Source organism: Manis pentadactyla, chromosome 17 (assembly GCF_030020395.1).
Source record: "Manis pentadactyla isolate mManPen7 chromosome 17, mManPen7.hap1, whole genome shotgun sequence".
In the NCBI taxonomy this organism is placed as follows: domain Eukaryota; kingdom Metazoa; phylum Chordata; class Mammalia; order Pholidota; family Manidae; genus Manis; species Manis pentadactyla.
Window position 1 is genome coordinate 6040722 of NC_080035.1, and position 21535 is coordinate 6062256.

At 39.9% G+C, this 21535-nt stretch overlaps 1 protein-coding gene across 1 annotated transcript in view; it reads left to right on the forward strand.

Moving 5' to 3' along the window:
- The first annotated feature begins 6003 nt into the window (after positions 1 to 6003).
- KPNA3 (karyopherin subunit alpha 3) overlaps positions 6004 to 21535 on the forward strand; it is a 104746-nt gene continuing 89214 nt past the window's right edge. Inside the window, exon 1 of the mRNA XM_036932555.2 lies at positions 6004 to 6225. Coding sequence (XP_036788450.1) covers positions 6157 to 6225 — 69 coding nt within the window. The 5' untranslated portion in view covers positions 6004 to 6156. The remainder of the gene's footprint in view (positions 6226 to 21535) is intronic.

Here is a 21535-nt window from a genome sequence, read left to right on the forward strand (position 1 = left end):
TCTCCAGTTGGCCAGTTTAATGTTTTTTCTCTACTCAAGTTTATGTACTTATTCATAGATCTGACATTTATTGAGGCCCCACTAGGTGCCAGGTACTATCTGAGAGAGTAGAGTACTATCTCACTGACCAGTGAGAGCCTCTGGAAGATGAGAAGGCTCATAAAAGACTGGACATCAGTGGAGAAAGAATACGCAGTTTCTATGCCTCAGAAGATTGGAGACTGACGAAAATTAGGCTTGGGGTGGATTAATGATTGTGCATTGAGCATTGACTCCCCTATACAGAATTTTATTGTCGTTAACAACCATTTGATCAATAAATATGAGAGATGCCCTCACAAAAAAAAAAAAAAAAAGGACAGACTTCCAATGTTAAAATAAATAAGTAATCGGGATGTAATGTATAGCATAAGGAATATAGTCAAGATATTGTAACAGCTTGGTAGGGTGATAGCTGGAACCTAGAATTATGTATATAAATGTTTTATCACTGTGTTGTACACTTGAAACTAATGTAATGTAATACTGTGCGTCAACTACCCTTCAATAAAAAATAATTATCTAAAAAAAATAAAAATAAAAAAAAAATACGCAGTTTCTAGACCCTCTAGCCAATTATGATTATTTACCATTTTTGTATTTCTCATTTGTAAAATAGGGAGAGATAAGAGAAGGGATGCTGCTAGACTAGACAGATGATCTCACAGATTCATAGAATTACACCTGTGGAAGGAACCTTAGAGATTACTCAGTCCAATCTGCTCATTTTATAGGTGAGGAACTTGTGACTCAAAGAGGCCAAATAACCTGTTCAAGGACACACAGCTTGTTATTTACAGAACCAGCAAGTCATTAAACTTTCAAGACAGAGCTCATCTCTAGGCTATCATTTGGTTCAGTATCTATAGTATTGTAAAATTCTAATTAAGGTCCAAGATCATGACCTTGAGACACAGTGATGTACTTAAATACATTATGAATTATTGAATTACATTTTTTATAATTCAGTACACCTACTACAGTTTTAACATTGTTTATTTATTATATTCTGATTATTTGAGAATATTAGAAGAGGCGTGTCTCAGGCCCATCAGCCCATTACTACAAAATGAAGTCACCATATTTGTATTATCCACATTATGTATGAATCCTCACTGACCAGACACCAGCCCCCACTAGGTGTCGCCTGTTACTTCTAAGTTTCTCAGGTGCTTCCTTTCTGATTTCTCACCTTACTGACAATGCTGTGTCTGCTGCTGTCATGGTTCCAGAGATGGTTGTGGTGCTAGGCACAGCTGTTTTCATGGCTGATGCCAATTGAAAAGGGGACACCGCTTGGGGAGTAGACTTTGCTTCTATTAGAGCCCAAGGACTGTACTTGTTCTTTAGCGAAGCTGGGTTATCTTCATCACCACCATGGCAGACATTGGCAACACCAGAAATCACTTTTCTTTCTTTCTCTTATTGTTCCTCTTGCTCCTGCTGGCATCACAGAAGCTCATCAGGCCTTGAAACCAGAGCCTCAAGGTCGACCTGCCCCAGAGAGAGATGGAGATGATCATTCCTACCATGCAGAATTCTCAGAATGGTTAGAGATGATGTATGTAAATGCCTGACACATAATAGGCATTCAGTAAAACTCATTGTCATTTTGGATTTCACTATCACCAGAGTTTTTAAGAGGACTGCTAGGTGATTGGATTGATGAATTTGAATGTCATTTTCTTCTGTTTTCTGTATTCCCTTTTTGCTTCAGGTGCTCTTAAAGAGTAGTGAAATAGCCACAACATGATCATAAGGGAAGGAAGGAGATCATTCATTCATTCAATTACTAATTCATTTATTCATTCATAAAAAAATGCATAAGATGCAATTATTGTAGGCTGGGGGACACAAATATGTACAAGCCATTTCAAGGGTTTACAGGTGAGAGATAAGACTACACAAATTGCAGCAATACAAAATAGTAGGTTAAGTTCTGAGGTTCAGAGAGGAAGATATCACTCCTGATTGGAAAGATAATAAAAAGTGATATTTATGTAGCAATTTCAAAGCACTTCTACATGCATTTTAGAACTTGATTCTCACAAAACCCCAGCAATTCAGTATTCTCATTTGTAGATGAGAGGATGATTCAGGGAAGGTAAGTGACTTGCCTGGGCTTGCTCTGGTAGGAATCTGTCAGCCCTAGGGTCTGAGTGTTCAGATTCTGAAGGTCTCTCCCTCTTAGAATGCTGGGAAAGCTTTATTGAGAAGGTGACTTCTTGGGCTGAGTATTTAAAGAGGAACCATTTTGACAGGTAGAGAGAGGCCCCCAGGCTTTTTAGGTAAAGTGAAGAGCAAAGATGTGCAGGCTAGAAAGGTTAAGACTTATTTGGGAAAGGGTGAGTAGAACATGTTAGCTAAAGCATAAGCTATGTGTAGGGCAGTCAGAAATAAGAAAAGTATACTGTACTGTGGCTGGATCACAAATTATCTTAACCACCAGACTGAGGAGTTTAGAAATGATTTGACAGACAATGATGGAGGAGGGGTCTCTTCCAAATGATGAGGTAAGATCAGGAAGATATGGAGAGGTGAATCAGGTAGTTGTGGAGATGAGGGAGGAGCCAGGGGTACTGGTGAGAAGGAGTTATGATTGACTTGTGGGTGACATAGGAAGAGCTAGATTCAAGAAGCATTGAATGGTGAGTAACATGGTGCCTACGTAAGGGAGTTGAAAGAGAGGCAGGGAGTAAAGATGGCTCTTAGCTTTGAGCCATCTTTGGAGTTCCTGGAAGAACTGTTATGCCATTAACAGTCAGTGAATTTTGTGGCAGGAGCTGACTTGGAAGGAAAAATTGAGCTCCTTTTTTGGATCTGTTGTGTTTGTGTTGCCTTCTGTGTATTGCCACCTGACTATCCACTGGGAAAGTGCGTAGTGAGTCAGAGAAAGAAGGAAAGCTTGACTGACCATCCTGGTAGAGGGCCCTTCTTTCCTGTTTCTGCTCTGCTCCCCACTTCCCCATCCCTTGATATAAGTATCTGATGAACATAATGCCTGTTTGTGGTAGACACTCAAAATATGTTTGGAAAAGAAATCCATTTAAAAGAAGATATGTTTTAGGCAAAAGTGGAGACTAGACTGAGGGAAAAGAGATTATTGCTAACATTGAGAAGCACCAAGTATGAGTCACTGGAAGTAGCCATTTTCTAGAGATTAAGGACTCCAAGGCCTGGTGGGGGCTGCAAGTGGTAGAAAACTGGCAGAGTTAAGAATGTGAAGATGCTCAGGGTACCAGATGTGCAGATGTTGAAGTCACCAGGGATAATGGCAAAGAGTAAAAGTGACTAAGTTAGAGCTTGGCAAGATGGGGCCCTGCTGTGGACTCTGTCTTTAGAGGACTTCACTCTGGCTTTCTCCTGCCACATCCCTCCCATGAGGATTCCATGGGGCAAACGGGTCATGTTCACTGGAACCTGTGCTTCTAGACTCAGCTCTGGACACTAGGGCCCTGGGATTCCCTGCTTAACTGGCCACACTTGCTTCCAGGGTTTTCCCAGGCCTCTTCCCTGGCTCTGTCCTCTGGAGGGCTTATGCCACAGCTTTGCATATTCTGGGCCTGAGCAATGGCCAAGGGGCATCTCTTGAGGTAGATAGGGGGATGTAAATAGAGTTCTGGGGGTAAGTGGCAGAACTTGAACCTAGTGGGGTATGCACGAATGTTAAGGTCTAATCCTGGGATGGAGCCAGGACATGGAGAGAAGGAGAACAAAAAGCAGGCTGGTGGCTAGCTTCCATTCCCTCTTTGCACTGCCACATTCTGAAGCAGAAGTCCAAGAAGTCAGAAAACTCAAACTCATACTAGATTTCCAGGTCGTAAAGGAAGTGTATTTGTCAATGTCAAAGGTTAGAATATATTTTAAGTTTGTAAGCTTGATTAATAACATTTAAATATTTAGGTATGTGATATGTAGACCTCCGTTTGCAATCTTGCCTCATATGTTAGGAGTTTTAGAAATTAGCAGGTTACAAAGTTCCCCATGCTGTGAGCTTTGAGCTTTCTTCCCCATTTTTGACACCCAACATACTTTTTGGGTGTTAACTTGTTTTGTTATCTTTCTTCTCTGATAGACACAAAACGATGTACTGGCAGGAACCATATGTTATTTAATATATCCTAATGTTAGTGCAATGACAAGACACATGCAACAACTCACTAAATATGTCTAAAACTCTAAAATAATGAAAGACTCACACATTTGATGACAGCAAGTAGAGTGAAGAGAAGCGGTAGAAGGGAGGGAAGTAACCTGAAAAGAGAGTGCCTTGTTAAGTTATAACAGAGATTGAACAATAGTCTGGAGTTTTTTTTCCAGTCAGTCAGGGAGAATGGCAAACACTTAACTTCTATCACCTTAAGAACTAGAGTTGAAGTATTCTATTCATTCTAAACTTTGTTTTTTGTTTGTTTTATCCCTTCAAATGAGTGGTTGGACAAGAATCAGATATTACCAAGTGAGGATCTGGAGTTCTTAAGTGACTGATTCACTGAAGTGCATTAGAAAATTGTGAAACAACATTTAAAAATGAAGAAAAAAGAACCAGCTTTTTGGTTTCCCTGGAAAAACTGGATCTTTGGCAAGACTGGCCCACAGTTCAATACCCAAACAGTAGTCTGAAGCCTTTAAATGGGCATGTGTTAATTAACAGATCACATCCCACCACTCACATAGTCTGGCCACCAAAGGCCTGTAAATTCATGACACCTCGACCTCAGGCTCCTTTAAAGCCTTTTTGCTTTGAAAGAATGTCTTTACTAATCTATTAGTGGTTGTATTTCTACTAACTTTTGAATGACCTCACAATTGGAATTGTACTGTAACATCACGTACCTGCTTATATCTAACATGGATTCTGAAAATGAATTTTTTCACATAAAATTTAAAAAGCCCACCTGCTGCAGAAATCAACTCACTATTAGTGATATCAGTTTAAATTTCCCTTGATCATTCCTCAGCTGACCTTAAGGGGAGATACTTAACTGGAGAGTCTACAGCCAGGGCTGACAGTTTCCTGAAGGCTGAGGAGAGAGACTGTGCCTGGTGGTGGAGCAAGAGGTGCTGGGGACAAGGAAATGCAGAACTGCCAGAGGGAAGGTTGGAGACCCAGCCTGAGGACGACGACGAAGAAACAGAGACGCTAGAGAGCTAATTCAAGTATTTACCAAGTAATTCCGACATGCTCGGCGCCGTTTTGACGTGAGGGATTCAGCAGTAAACCAATCGAAGTCCCAGCTCTCACTGGGCTTAATTCCAGTGCGGAACGCCAGGTAGCACACATGCAAACACACATATCACATACATACATATGCACAAATAAGGTGAAAAAAATATTTACAAAACCAAAGCAAAGCAAGAGAACAGCTAAGGAAGGGAGCTGCTGTTCTTTGGAGGAGATTTCAAAGAAGCAAGAGAACAAAGCACCTACCGTCGATTCGTTTCTAATTTTCTAGGTTATAGGCAGAGAGAAGGGCACCTCCCAGGAAGCCCGGCCCCCCAGAGGGAACAAGGTGCCGTCTCGGGGGAAGCCACACCCACCTCCCCGCCCAGAGGCGTCTATGGGGGCGGAGCTTCGCGCCGCAGGCTCTCGGAGAGCGTACAGGGGACAGCCGCGCGCGTTGGGTTCCCGGCATTCTCCTCGCTTTGTCAAGGCCCGGAGAATTACCCCCGCCGGAATCTGGCATGCTGGGAACTGTAGTTTCCGCCCTCAGCTCCGCTTCTAGGGGCAGTAAAAGCCGCTCAGTAGGGCTCCATTGCCGGCACATGACTTGCAGCCCCGAGGGGTTGACAGGGAAGTCTTGCTGGGGGTGCGGGGGTCCTCCCGAGAACTGTCGGTGAGAGTCCAGAACGGTGGCCGCCCCCGGTCATGTGACGTCACCTCCCGCGGGCGCGCACCACTCCTCAGCGCCATTCCCACCCCGCCCGGGCAGGCTGCGGGCCTCTACCTCCCGTGGCGCTGCTGCCACCTCGCGCTCGGAGGCGTCACGGAACGTGCTCTCTCCTCCCCGTGCCCTCTTCGCCTCCCGCCCTCTCCCTTCCTCCCCCTTCCATCCCCTCCTGCGCCGAGACTCGCTGCCGCCGCCGGAGTACCCGCCGCCGGAGCCGCGCGCAGCCATGGCCGAGAACCCCGGCTTGGAGAACCACCGAATCAAGAGCTTTAAGAACAAGGGTCGGGATGTAGAAGTGAGTGTGCTTCCGCGGTCTGGGCCCTCCGGGCTCACCCGTCTGCCCGCGCCAGCCCCACGGCGACGGGGAGGGGCTGGGGGCTGGCGCCACTCTGGTTCTTGCCGGCTCGAGGTGGGTCAGAATTGGCCACCGCCTCGGTCCCCGCGGCTCAGGGCTGGGCAGAGCGGGCGAGGGAACGCAGCCTCCCGCCGGAGCTGCGCTCGTGGGGACCAGGGAATGCCAGGGTTTTCGGCTCCGTCACGCGGGCGCGGCCTGCTGTCGGCGCGGAAGGGATGTGGAGCTGAGGCGGGGTCCGCGGGCCGGAGCATCGGGGGCCGGGGATGCTGACGCCCCAGTCAGTCCACCGTACCGCCTAGGGGGCGGCCTGGCTCACGACCTCTACCTGTGCAGCCTTCCGCCCCGCGCAGCCCCCTCAGTGCCTCCCGCGCTGCCGCACCTGGAGCTTCGGCTCTGCGGGTCCCAGCGCCTCTGTTCTGCGAGCCGGGCCCAGGCGGGCGGTAGCGGCCCGCAGAGGGGGGTGGGGACCAGACGGGTAACTGACTTGTTTGAATGTGGTGGATGGGGGAGGGTAAGATGCGCCAGGACCATTTTCTTATATTCTAAGTGCTGTCCTTGGGACCAGTCATGTTAAGCTGTTCCAGCTCATACTCCTGTTACTGCTGGCGTTCGGAGCGAGGTGAAGGTGGACAGTAGTTTACCATCTATTGTCTTGAGGCTTTGAAAGACACGCTGTCCGTGTTTTCTCAGCCTTTCATGTAGTTGGGGTATGCATAGGATAATAATGTATTGGACCTGTTTTATTAAAATAAATGGAATACATAGGTTCATACGGCCTTGTATATACCTTTTGCTCCAACTTAGTAGAATTTCCGAGTGGTTGCAGACTGTAAACATCATGGTCACTCAGTTCGTTGCTAGTCAGCATGTTGCCATTGTCTCATTAAGGTGACATTAGCAGGTAATATTAGCAAACTCGGCTTACTGAGGCAGCGCTAGAGGTCTCTGCAGCTGCCAAAAGCAATGTAGTATAATGCACAAACTTCACTTGGGACTCTGACCTCTGGGTTTGTTAAGGGGAAAGTGGTTTTAAGCACCGCCTCCTTTTCTAATACCAGTTGACGTGATTTGCAGTTTTGTAGTTCTTGCTAAGGGGCCAGTGTGACTAAGAAGTGCATTTCATTCTATGTTAGAGAGAAAGTGGTGGGTAAAATATACCATTCAGCATTCTGTTTTGTAGAATAACAGACAAAAAACTCAGGCCATTTTTCAGAGCTACGAAATTAAATACTAATAGGAAAAAACCTAGGGAACTACTGTGGAATTTCCATTTGAATGAGACGTAAAGATCGTCTATCTCTGTCCTGGTCGTGGTTCACTGTCTTTTGTGAGAAGTACTTCTAAGCAAAAGTGAAACTTTAGGAATAGCAACAAGAAATTTTGGAACTACCTTCTGTTATTGGTCCGCTTGATGGTAGGAGTTGGTTTTGAACTTTCTTCGTCAGCAATTGTTCTTGAAGCTTAACCTATTTATAAAGGAAAACTTAGTTAGTTTGAAAAATACCCATATTGCTTGTACAGAAGAACTAATAACATTTTTTATTCTCGTGGATATTGGTACAGGTTTTTGTTTTATTATTTACCTCTATTATTGTGTTCTGGGAGCTCAATAATACCTAGGAAGGATTCCTGCACGTTCTAGGTACACAGTAACTATTTGCTGATGATCCAGTAACATAACCAGTGATCTCTAGATCCGTGAAAAAGATGCATAGGTTGCTAAGTCTTCCAGCCTGAGAATATTGGTTACAACATTACATTTCCCAGGATACATTAGAGTAATGTATACATTATTGATAATGCAAAAGCATGCAATAGCAGACATTCAAACTGTAGTTCTATGTGGCAGACACTATACTAAGAGCTTCACAATACTTCATTTAATCTTTACAACAACATTATGAGCTAAGTATAGCATTATCTCCACTTTACAGGAGGAAAGTACTTTAGATGAGGAAACTCAAGAGTGCTTATGTAGCTGCACCAGGTCACCAAGTGGGTATGAGCCTTCACTAATTGTTGGGTGTCTAACAGTGTTATGTCTTGGGGATGCAAAAAGGAGTAAAATTCAGTCTGTACCTCAAGGAGTTTACAGTTCAGTGGGAGCAATAGAAAAATCAACTTATATTTACAATGCAATACCTCAATAAGTGTATTCTGAGAATGCATGAGAAGATCCTAACTTGGAGCTGAACAGTCAAAGGAGATTTTCTGGTTGATTCCTATTGGATGAGTGGGAGTGAGCTGAAGGAAGAAACAAAGATGGCTTAGCAAAGGGTATGAAAAGGGAGAGGGCAAGGAAGAGACATTCCAGACATGAGGGAGCAGTAATTGAAGAGTCCTGAGAGGATGTAGTAGGACTGCTGAGAGAGAAGGGGGTACTAGTCATGTGACTACAGAGTAAACTAGGGTGAAATCTGATCAAGTGCCTTTATTGTGGATTTAGGTGTAACTAAGTCTAATTTAGTCATAAACATCAGCAACTGTGTAACATTAGAAACTTATAGTACAACTTAGCTCTGGGACTAAGTAGTTAGTTGTATTATCAGGCTCTTTCAAAACAGTAAGATTTACTTTGATGAGCTATTATTTCTACCTTTTCAAATGTAAAGAAAATATAAAACATAAATTATACAGCCAGCTGATAAACAAATAAAATGTTAGGTGCAAAAATAAAATATATATTTTCTAAAGAAAATAAAAGTACAGAGTTACATTGGGTAATTGTGAGTGGGGAGAGGGTTGAGGAAGAAAGCAATTTCATAATCAGTCATCAGGAATGGCTTCACAGAGGGAAACTTGCTGAGTTTTATAGGAAATATGTTCTAAACTTGAATAAGGCACTGGAGAAATAAGTGAACAAAGATTGGGGTGAATAAGAGAAATTACTTTAGGGAGTGAAGAGATGAGACTTCCAGGTGGCCTGTTGTGGTCTGAGAATGTGTCTGTGGCAAGGAAAACTTACTGATAGGGAGAGCTAAAGTAATTTATGCCAGAGTAGAGTTAGAAGATGTAAGGTGACTAGAAGTCATATCTAGAACTAATTCTGGAGAAATAGTGCTATTACCCCTTATGCAAAGAGAAATTTTCCAAAAAATCAAAACTGGGGATTTTTAACATGGAATGAGAATTTGAACCTCCTCCTTCCCTTCTTTCCCTTTCTCTAGCTCACAGAAGAGAAAGGGGATAGAGATTTTCTTGAGGTTTATAGATGGAGGTAGGGAAGGAGTAATTATGGTAGCAGTTTGGAGCTTGAGTAGGGGGAATGGATTTTGCAGCTAAAACTAGGAAATGCGCAGTAGAGGGAACCTCTTAATTACTTTTATTTGGTCTTTTATGTGTGTGGTTTTAGTACCAGACCTTTCATGTAAGCATTGGTTCTTAGGTTATTTTCCTTAAAAAAAAATTTTTTTTTGAACTTAACAAATACAGAAAATTGCACAAAATAGAAATACTCCAGTTTAGGAAGTACTTACAAATCGAACACTCAGGTAACTGCCATCCAGGTCAGCTTTTATTCTTGTTTCTGTATGCCTAGGGGATGTAACATTCATCATATCAATAATTAATACTAATTATTTTAAAAATCTTAACATTTATGGTGTTTAAAATGTACCTGTATCAAGTACTTCATATTGATTACTTACTTGGTCTTCACAACAATCCTATGAAGTATGTACTTTTATCATCCACATTTACTGCAGAGGAAACTTGAGACCTACAATACTTAAGTAACTAGCCCTAAGTCATAGGGTGGTAAGTGATAAAACCTAAACTTATAGTGGAGCAGCTTGACGTTAAATCCAGAACTCCTGCTCACTGCTTTACTGTCTCTCCACAGAGCGGAGCCTAAGACTTGACTAGTATGAAGTAGATCTTGAAAGTCCATGGGGAAAATATATAAAAATCTGGACTATATACAGAAATTACTATTTTGGTATTTTAAAACCTTGCTACTAAAAATCTTTGACAGCTTATTTAACTTTTGATTTGCCTTTTTTTCCCTTTTATTCTTGTAAAGTTACCTTATTAGAAAGGAGCCGTTAGTTGGTTTCACCACAAACAAAAACTCATATCATTGGGCGTAATACTTAAAACCTGATGCTTTAATGTCTAATACTAAGGATAATACAGTTGACACTTGAACAACATGGGTTTAAACTGCATAGGTCCATTTATATGCAGATATTTTTCAATAAATATATTGGAAAGTATTTTGGAGATTTGCAACAATTTGAAAAAACATTTTATTTTTTCTCTAGCTTTATTGTAAGAATACAGTATGTAATACATGGAACATACAAAATATGTCTTGATCAACTTTCTGGTAAGTAAGGCTTCTGGTAAATAGTTTATTAGTAGTTAAGTTTTTGGGGGTCACAAGTTCTATGCAGATTTTCGATTGCACAGGAGTCAGTGTCCTCAACCCCGAAGTTGTTCACGGTCAGCTGTATACATTTTCTCTTGTGCAAATTCAACTAGCAGTTCCATACTTGCTTCTCTCTCTGAAATCTCTGTTGGTAAGTGGTACTACCTAATTGTTCAAGCCTAAAACTATATCCTGGACTCTCTTCTCTTCCCTTCCTTCAACTTTCCTGTATTAGTCATCTGAAGGGCTCTGAAATTTTACCATTTTTACCATCCTTAACTACTATAGTCCAAGTTTAGGCCCCTATCATTCTGGCCTGTACAAGTTACCTCGTTTCTCTGTCTCCAGTATCTTCCCTCCCAGTGTATCTTGTGGATTGATCTTTCAGAATTACTTTCTGGGTATGATCATTCCTGTTGCCTTCAAGATAAAATTAAAAGTCCTTAGCATGCCATACATAATTCCATAAAAGGCCCTATCTTTTCTACCTCACCCTGCCACTTTTCCTTCTATCTCCTTTGTGCCAGGCATGTGACAAAGAACCTGAGTTAGTGGAGTAACCAGTATGATTTTCTCTCCAAGCCTTTGTATATACTATTCTCCTGTATACCTTCTTTTGCTCTCTGTTTAATGAAGCTCACCTTGGCAAACTCTTCACTCACTCCTTCATGTATCTCTGGAACACCAAGATTAGAATTCTGCCACAGCATGTCACTTTAGTTAAAAAAAAAACCCTTCAGAAGTTCTCCAGAGGGCTTTCCTGACTGACTAATAACATATTTAGTACTCTGAGTCCCTAGTCTTTTCCTTCTGTCTAATGCTTTCCTATGTGAATTTTCCTTTACTTCTTTGGGATAAATTCCTGTGATGTATAACAAATTCTATATAAGTATGGCTTTTGAAGTATGTGGGCTCTGTCAAGAAGCCCGCTGAAGGTAGGGACCTTGGGCAAAAGACTGGCCATTTACTGACTAGTATATAAAAGTTAATAAGTACTCTTTGAGAAGAGAGACTAGATAATGTACTTGAAAACTCTACTTTTGGGAGTGAAAGGTACAATAGTCTAAGATACTAATAATTTATTTTGATGACTACATAGCACTGGTACTGTTGTCTAGCCTTCCTTTGACAAGTCTGTTCTGCTATAATCTATTTCTGTAACATGAACTAATTCATACTTGAGTGGTGAAGAGAAATGATGTTAATATAAAATTCCTGTTGGTTCATATTCAGTTTTATGTTTAGCACTCCTTAACAACTGAACACAATTTTAAGCACAGAAACACAGTTGAGCACAACAAGCTCAGGAGTTGCATGTTGCCCATTCACCTGTATGTTCTGTTTTAATTAAGGTGCTTATTATCCTAACCATGTTGGTGTATTTTCCTCTCTCTTCCTACTTTTACAGAATATGAAGTTTTTCAGGAATCTCTGTGTCATATAGCAGGTACACTATAATTATCTTTTCTTGAATTCACTTAACAGGGCATTCTACCTCACTAATTACTCTTTTGTGGTTGGCTTTGCCAGCTCTTCTTCCTTTTCTTTGAGTGTAGGCACTTTTTGAGGTCTGTCTGTGATTCTCTTCTCTGTAGACTGTTGTCCTTGCCTGCATTAGCAGCTTCCTTAGTTTTAACCATTATTTCAGTGTGAGGGACTTAATCTGTTTTAAACATCTGCTGGAAATGGAATCATATCAGCATCACATCAGCTCCTCAAGCTCCAAGTGTTTGAAGCTGTTGTGCCTTTTCTTCCTTTTTCGTGGCATCATTACTTTCATTGCAATCTGAACGTGAAACTTGAATGGCTCCTTAGACTCCTTCCTCATTTTTCACATGCAGTCAGATGTCAGTCATGTAGCTTGAATCTGTGCCATCTCTGGATTTTGGCCCTGCCTCCAGCCTACATGCGGCTTTATTATTTATTACCTGGTGGTTTACAAGTTGCCTCCAGAGTGGTGTTCTTCCTCGGGTTTGTGAGATTTTTCAGTTAGTGTAATAACTGATTATTTCTCCAGGATCAGTCTGCCACTCCTCTCCTGCCTCCTCCCTTTAAGCTCTAGCAACACTGAACTTCTTACATGCTTATACATAATCTGGAATCCTGCCCTCCCCTGCTTGCCAGTGCTATTTCTGTTCTCAGGGCCATCCTGCTGACTGGAATATCCTTCCCTGCCTCCTGTTGCCTAGCTAATTCCTACCTCTCTTAAATGATCAACTCTGGGCTTAGCTCTTCTGGGAAATCATTCTGAGTCCTCCATATTCTCCTAGGTTGAATTAGGTATCCTTCTTTGCTCCTGAAGAGCTCTGAGTGTATCTTTCTCATTGTAGTTGTGATAATGTATTTTCATTATGTTTTATCTGTTTCTCCTACTAGATTGTGATCGTTTTGAGGGCACAAATTATATATATACCATTGCCTACTTAGTACAGTGGCTGGAACCAAGTAAGCACTAAAATATTTTTTGAGTGAGTACCCCATAGGTACCACTAGCACATTACTTTTCCTAAAGTGTATTTTTGAACTGAAACTTTTGATCTTTTAGTGCCTTTTCCTACTGCTTCCCAAATCAAGTCCCGACTTATTGTTATGATAGGTAAAGTGTTGGGAGATTAGGACACATGAATAGTGAAATAATTTTAAAATCTTTTTTTAATCATAAAAATGTTCCAACATATAGAGAAGTAGAGAGAATAGTATATTTAATCCCATATGCACATCACTTAGATTTAATAAGTTATAATTTACTGTTACTGCTTCATCTTTTGTTCATCTGTATGTAGCTGACATCATGACATTTTATTCTTAAAGTCTTAAGACTGCTTCTCTAAAAAATAAGAATGTGTTCTTATGTAAATATATCACCCTGACACAATCAATAATTCACTAATCTAATCCAGTCCACATTTAAATTTCCCCAGTTGTCCCTTAAAAGTTTTTGTAAAGCATTTGGTTTTTAGAGCTATGATTAAACAAGATCTGATCACATTTGGTTATGTTTCTTAGGTCTACTTTAATCTAGTACAAGTTCCTCCCACCATTTTTTAAATTATGTAAAATATACATAATATTTGCCATTTTAATCATTTCAGGTATACAGATCTGCAACATTAGTCCACTCGTTGTGTAATCATCACTACTATCGATATCCAGAACTTTTTCATCTTCCTCAACTGAAACTCTGTCCCCATTAAACAACTCTTCATTCCCTCTCCCCAGCTCCTGGCAACCTTCCTTCTACTTCTGTCTTTATTAATTGACTACTCTAGGAACCTCATATAAGTGGAATCATACAGCATTTGTCCTTTGTGACTGGCTTATTTTACATGGCGTAATGTCTTCAAGGTTGGCCATGTTTTAGCATGTGTCAGAATCTCCTTTGTATGGCTGAATAATACTCCGTTGCATATATAGCACATTTTGTTTATTTATTCATCCACTGATGAATAGTTGGGTTGCTTCCACCTTTTAGCTATTTTTCCCCCACCGTTTTTTAGATGCATTTTAATTTGTTGAAGAAATAAGGCCAGCTTTCTTATATTACATTGAACCACACGAAATTGCCATTTTTGAGTTTCAAAACACGCAAGTATTGGCAAGTCCATATATTTCAACCTAATAGGATGTCCCAATTCCTAGATTTATCTGTTTCTTTGTGGTGTTGCCTAACTTGTTCCTTCTATTTCTTAATCACCTTCTAGGTTTTCAGTAAACTGGAGGTTAGTTTTAAAGACTTGATTATCTTCAGTTTAAGCATTTTTTATTAAAAAAAAAAACCTAAACTTCAGTTGATGGTGCTGTGTGCTTCAGAATATATCCCAGTAGTGATGCTAAGATTGATCAGAGGGTTCAGATGATAGAAAAGAGTTTAATGTTGTCACAGTTACTACATTTGGTGAAATAAATTTTAATAATTTCGGTGAAATGTGATATGGACTGGATAACATTTGAAGTGAAAAAGAGTAACCTGACTTCTTGGTATCCAGTAAAGGAGTTAGAAAATATATTTAGAAATTCTAACTTCACAAAGTCAGTGGCATTCTCTTTCCATGACTTAGAATACTCCTGAATTGATTTTTTGTTTTCCTAGTGTAAGGTTTGGCTGTGTTCTCATTTACAAATCTCTATTGTTTACTTTGAAGCTAAAGCAATGTTTAAAATGCAAGGGGAGTGATTTACACTCTTAGCAGTTTTGCTATTAAGAAAAATTTTGTCACAGCCCAAATTACCTTTATTAACAATTAAAATTTTCTTTTGTTTTGAAATGTCCATTTCTTTGCCTTCTTAAATAGAATATAATTTAGTTATTTTCTTGATTCAGAGAATTACCATTATGCATATTGATAATGTTTCTTGCTTTTGTTTTAAGTGATGCTTTCAAGTTCTCAGAATTATCAGAATTTTGTCCTTAATTTCTGTGCTTGTGAAATTTTTGCTGTTCATAATTTTTTTCTAGCCTGTCTTTCCCTTTGTCTGCTTTCTCCTTGATACTGTCAGCATGTTTACTTATAATAGCTCCTCTCTTCCCTTTTAATTTGATTCTTCATATGTCCTAGTGATTTGGATAACATTTATTAAACACTTACTCAGCATTTGCTATATGCCAGGCAGGTATTATTAATGCCAAAGATTATAAATATGAATAATATTGTCCTTGGAACTTTAGGGAAATTCAGTTTAGTGGGAGAGACTGATACTAAGCATATGTTAGTGTACAGCATAAGCTCTGTGATACAGGTACATAATTTGCAAAGTACTGATGAGAGCATGGAGAAAGGAAGCAGCTAACTATATACCTGGGGAAATTGAATAAGGTTACACAAAAGATCACACTTGAGCTAATACATCTTGAAGGATGAATAGGAGTTTGCCAAGACAGAAAGAAAAATAACATGAATAACGGTGCCTATGTCATGGCGTGACACATTCTAGCAACAGTTGCTTTGGTGACTTTAATTTGTGTTCCCCTTGCTTTTGGAAACAGCATTCTGATTTGGCTTTTGGAAGCTACTATTCTACCATAGGATAGCTCTTAATGGGATTTTTAATGTAAATGCTCCTGTCTCCTTTGGTAAATTAAGGTGCCTCAGCGTTTCTGGATAATGCAGATTAAGCCAATCAAATGCTGTTTCTGACATTTAAATCTTGAGTGAGCTGAGACTTGGACCTAAGTGATCCATCTGGGCAAAAGTACTGCGAAGAAATCTTCCATTAATTCTGCCTCCCCCGTCTGTGGATTTGCTTTCATCCTGATTTTTTCATAGATCTGATTCTTCAGCTTTTCCTTTGGTTCTGTGAATTGCTCTATATTCTTCCAAAAAATTCTCCTGCCCTCCCCATGTTTGTGTCTTAAAGTAACTCAAGTCTGTTTTTGTTTGCAACATAGCTCTAATTTAAGGAGATCGACTGTCCTGGTTTGTTCTGAACTGAGGGAGTTCTTAGGACACAAGACTTTCAGTGTTCAAGCCAGGAAAGTCCTAGGCAAACCTTAACAAGTTGGTCACTCTATAGTTGAAACAGTTCGGGAGTAAATGTAGTAAGTTTTGGGAATGAAATGTTAAGGTGAAAATATCCGTTATGCAGCTGAAAATAATGTGTGCAGAACTAGCTTGCTTGAATCATTTCACTCAGCAGTTACTTGAATTTTGAACTGAGATAAAACAGTGGAAATAATGATAACCAGTCATTGTTGAGCACTTACTGTGTTCAAGGCACTCCACTTGTAAGAATAATCTTAAATGATTCTCAGAAAATTGCCATTATAGAGATGAAGAAAATGAGTGAAGTAATTTGCTTAAGAACATACAACTAGGAAGAGGCAGGACTGGCATTTGGCCCTAGTTTCCTACTTTAAAACCCTGTGCCTTTAATAAACATTCTCCTACTGTGCCTCAGGGAGCATGTAGACGAGTAGAGAGTGAAACAAAAGCAAATAAATACTTATTAGAATGGAAGTATGTAGAAAGTACAGTGGGCACATGGGGGTAGACTCAGTGTGGAATAGTCAGGAAAGGCTTCACGTAGATGATTGTGTATAAGGCAAAACTGGAAAAATGTGTAGGCATTTGGTAGTAAATCTTTGGTGGGCCTAGAAGTGATAGACAGCATGATATGTTCTGGAGAACTTAAGTAATTCAGTATTTCTTATAGGTGAAGTAATTGGAAAGTTGAATAGAACAGGCAGGGGCCATGTTGTGAAAAAGCTCTCCTGTGAGGAAAATTTTAAATAGGGAAGTGAGTTTTAGAACTATTAGCTTTGGTTGCACTATAGGAGATAGATTGATGAAGATGGTAAGAGAACTTGGGAGGAACAGTTAGGAAGTTCTCTAGGGTCTCAGAGACGGATGGCCTAATTGCGCTGGCATTGGAGATCCCAAGGCAGGAAAAGTTATTAGGACTATTTATTTGGTATATTTTACCTTCTAGAACAGAGATTTGCAAACTTTTTCTGTAAAGGGCCATAATATTTTTCTAAATATTTTAGGCTTAAAGGGCCATACTGTTGATGTCACAACTACTCGACTCTGCTGTGAGTTAGCCACAGACAGTAGGCAAACAAATAGTTGTGACTTCCAATAAAGCGTTATTGACAAAATTAGGTGAAGGGCTATGTCTGGTTTGCAGGCTGGATTTGGCTAACAGGCTATGGTTTGCCTACCCCTGTTCTAGGAAGAAAAGAGGATTGTGGAGAAAGAACCTGAGAACAGCATCATTTTAGTGGACTAGTGAAAATGCCACTGAAGGATGAGTCTGTAGGAAGCTTATGGCAAAGTGGTATATCAGAACTCAGGGGAGGAGAGTTTCCTGAAGGAGGGGCCATAGTTGTGACATGAAATACTGGCAGAGAAGAGAGGTATGATGAGGACCTGAAACAGGCTCATCATTGTATGTGGCAGTGAGAAGTGGAAAACCCAGAGTGGTGGAGACTGGAGTGTAGACTGTGATGGGGCAAAGAGTGAGTTGGAGTTGAGGTGATATAACCAGTTAGTAGAAACTGAATTTAAAAATATGGTAGTCATGAGAAAGAGGGAACCAACAAGCTAGCCTGAGGAGGTAGTAGGGTTAAAAAAAGGCTTTTTGTTTCTTATTTGTTTAGAAATGTGGAATTGACTACTGTTTGTAAGCCAAATTGAAGAAGCCAAACCAAAAGAAATTTAAGGATCAGGGAGAAAATGATTGAGCCTAGGCTAAGTGGGGAGCTATTACAGAGGTAAAGTAAGAGATTTAAGTTGTGGTTAGGTTATAAAGGGGCCTCAGATGGACAAGACTTGGAGATACAGACAGAAGTGAAGATGGGCTGAAGGAGGGCAGGGAAACTAGAATAGCTTATGCCTGATGGCCTCTATTTTCTTTGACAAAATTATCTCTACAGAGAGATAATGCTTGAAGAAAAGATGTTCTGGGAAATGCAGGGTATTGGGAAATGCAAAATATCTAGGAATGAGGGCCCAGCTAAGGTAAGACTGATACTATTTTGGTAACAGTTGTGAACAATTAAGGTGATGATCAGATTTAGCCATAAATGCATTCTAGATTATAGCTACAATTGTTAAGCCAAATTCAAAGTGCAGAAGTCATATTAAGTTAAATCATAAAAACATTGAACTAGCAGGAATGTTGGAATTTGAGTCCAATCCCTTTTTTACACAGATATAGGAGCTGAGAGTATAAGAGAAATAATGAAAGTTGGCTACTCATCTAGTTGGTAACTAGGTTTTTTTGATTCCAGTACTTCTGTTATTTAACACAACATACCTAAAGATAACAGGTATATTGTAGAAAACCTTCAAATGTACAAAACTAAAATAGTGAACACTTGTTTACAATTTATAGTTTTGTATCATTAATGTACAACTACATGAGCAACATTATGGTTACTAGACTCCTCCCTTTCTCAAGTCCCCACCACATACCCCATTACAGTCACTGTCCATCAGCATACAAAGATGCTATAGAGTCACTACTTGTCTTCTCTGTGTTGTACAGCCTTCCCTGTGCCCCCCCACCCCATATTATGTCTGCTAATCTTAATGCCCCTTTTTCCCCCTTCTCCCTCCCTTTCCACCCACCCACCCCGATCCTTTCCCCTTTGGCAACTGTTAGTCCATTCTTGGGTTCTGTGAACCCACTGCTGTTTTGTTCCTTCATTTTCTTTCTTCTTTCTTACACTCCACAGATGAGTGAAATCATTTGATACTTGTCTTTCTACACCTGGCTTATTTCACTGAGCATAATACCCTCTAGCTCCATCCATGTTGTTGCAAACTGGGCTCCTGCATTCTTAGGGTAAATTCCTAGGAGTGGAATTCCTGGGTCAAATGGTATATCTATTTTGAGCTTTTTGAGGAACCTCCATACTGCTTTCCACAATGGTTGAAATTCATATTCCCACCAGCAGTGTAGGAAGGTTCCCCTATCTCCACATCCTCACCAACTTTTGTTGTTCTTTGTCTTTTCTATGATGGCCATCCTAACCTGGTGTGAGGTGATATCTCATTGTAGTTTTAATTTGCATTTCTCTGATGATTAGTGATGTGGAGCATCTTTTCATGTGCCTGTTGGTCCTCTGAATTTCTTCTTTGAAGAAGTGTCTGTTCAGCTCTTCAACCATTTTTTAATTGGCTTATTTGCTTTTTGTTTGTTGAGGTACGTGAGCTCTTTATATAATTTGGATGTCAACCCCTTATCAGATATGTCATTTATAAATATATTCTCCTATACTGTAGGATGTCTTTTTGTTCTACTGATGGTGTCCTTTGCTGTACAGAAGCTTTTTAGTTTGGTATAGTTCCACTTGTTCATTTTTGCTTTTGTTTCCCTTGCCTGGGGAGATATGTTCATGAAGAAGTTGCACATGTTGATGTCCAAGAGATTTTTGCCTATGTCTTTTTCTAAGAGTTTTACGGTTTCGTGACTTACATTCAGATCTTTGATCTGTTTTGAGTTTTGTTTTGTGTATGGTGTTAAACAATAATCCACTTTCATTCTTTTAGATGTAGCTGTCCAGTTTTGCCAACACCAGCTGTTGAAGAGACTGTCATTTCCCCATTGTATATCCATGGCTCTTTTATCGTATATTAATTGACCATATATGCTTGGGTTAATATCTGGGCTCTCTAGTCTGTTCCATTGGTCTGTGGGTCTGTTCTTGTGCCAGTACCAAATAGTCTTGATTACTGTGTCTTTGTAGTAGAGCTTGAAATCAGGAAGCATAATTCCCCCTGCTTTATTCTTCCTTCTTGGGATTTCTTTGGCTATTTGGGGTCTTTTGTGGTTCCATATGAATTTTAGAACTATTTGCTCTAGTTCATTGAAGAATGCTGTTGGTGTTTAGATAGGGATTGCATTGAAACTGTGGATTGCTTTAGGCAGGATGGCCATTTTGACAATTCTTCCTATCTGTGAGCATGGGATGTGTTTCCTTTTATTAGTATCTTCTTTAATCTCTCTCATGAGTGTCTTGTAGTTTTCAGACTATAGGTCTTTCACTTCCTTGGTTAGGTTTATTCCTAGGTATTTTATTCTTTTTGATGCAACTGTGAATGGAATTGTTTTCCTGATTTGTCTTTCTGCTAGTTCATCGTTAGTGTATAGGAATGTAACAGATTTCTGTGTATTAATTTTGTATCCTGCAACTTTGCTGAATTCAGATATTAGATCTAGTAGTTTTGGAGTGGATTCTTTAGTTGTTGTTTTTTTTGGACAATATCATGTCATCTGCAAATAGTGACAGTTTGACTTCTTCTTTACCAGTCTGGTTGCCTTTTATTTCTTTGTGTTGTCTGATTGCTGTAGCTAGGACCTCCAGAACTATGTTGAATAAAAGTGGGGAGAGTGGGCATCCTTGTCTTGTTCTTGATCCGAAAGAAAAAGCTTTCAGCTTCTCGCTGTTAAGTATAATGTTGGCTGTGGGTTTGTCATACACAGTCTTTATTATGTTGAGTTACTTGACCTCTGTACCCATTTTGTTGACAGTTTTTATCATGAATGGATGTTGAATTTTTTCAAATGCCTTTTCAGCATCTATGGAGATGATCATGTGGTTTTTGTCCTTCATTTTGTTGACGTCGTGGATGATGTTGATGGATTTTCGAATGTTGTACCATCCTTGCATCCCTGGGATGAATCCCACTTGTGTATGATGGATGATCTTTTTGATGTATTTTTGAATTTGGTTTGCTAGTATTTTGTTGAGTATTTTCACATCTATGTTCATCAGGGATATTGGTCTGTAATATTCTTTTTTTGTGGTTTCTTTGCCTGGTTTTGGTATTAGGGTGATGTTGGCCTCATAGAATGAGTTTGGGAGCATTCTCTCCTCTTCTACTTTTTGGAAAACTTTAAGGAGGGTGGGTATTAGGTGTTCACTAAATGTTTGATAAAATTCAGCTGTGAAACCATCTAGTACAGGTGTTTTGTTCTTAGGTAGTTTTTTGATAACCAATTCAATTTTCTTGCTCGTAATTGTTCTATTCAGATTTTCTGTTTCTTCCTGGGTCAGCCTTGGATGTTTGTATTTTTCTAGAAAGTTGTCAGTTTCTTCTAGTTTATCCAGTTTGTTACCATAGAATTTTTCATAGTATTCTCTCATAATTCTTTGTATTTCTGTGGTGTCTGTAGTGATTTTTACTTTCTCATTTCTGATTCAGTGTTGCCCATATAGTGTGCTGCCCTAGGGGTGGCCAGCTTGGGACCTGGATGTTGTAAACCATGTAATCATGTCCCTTAATCTCAGTGTGCTGTAGAAATATTTTCTGTGTGTGCCATGATGTGAAAGAGGTTGAGAAACACAATTTTAGATTATTTAATACTTCACTCCTGGTAATAAGTACTTTAGTATATTCTTCAGCTTTTGTCAAAAATGGCTAGAATATTTTCATA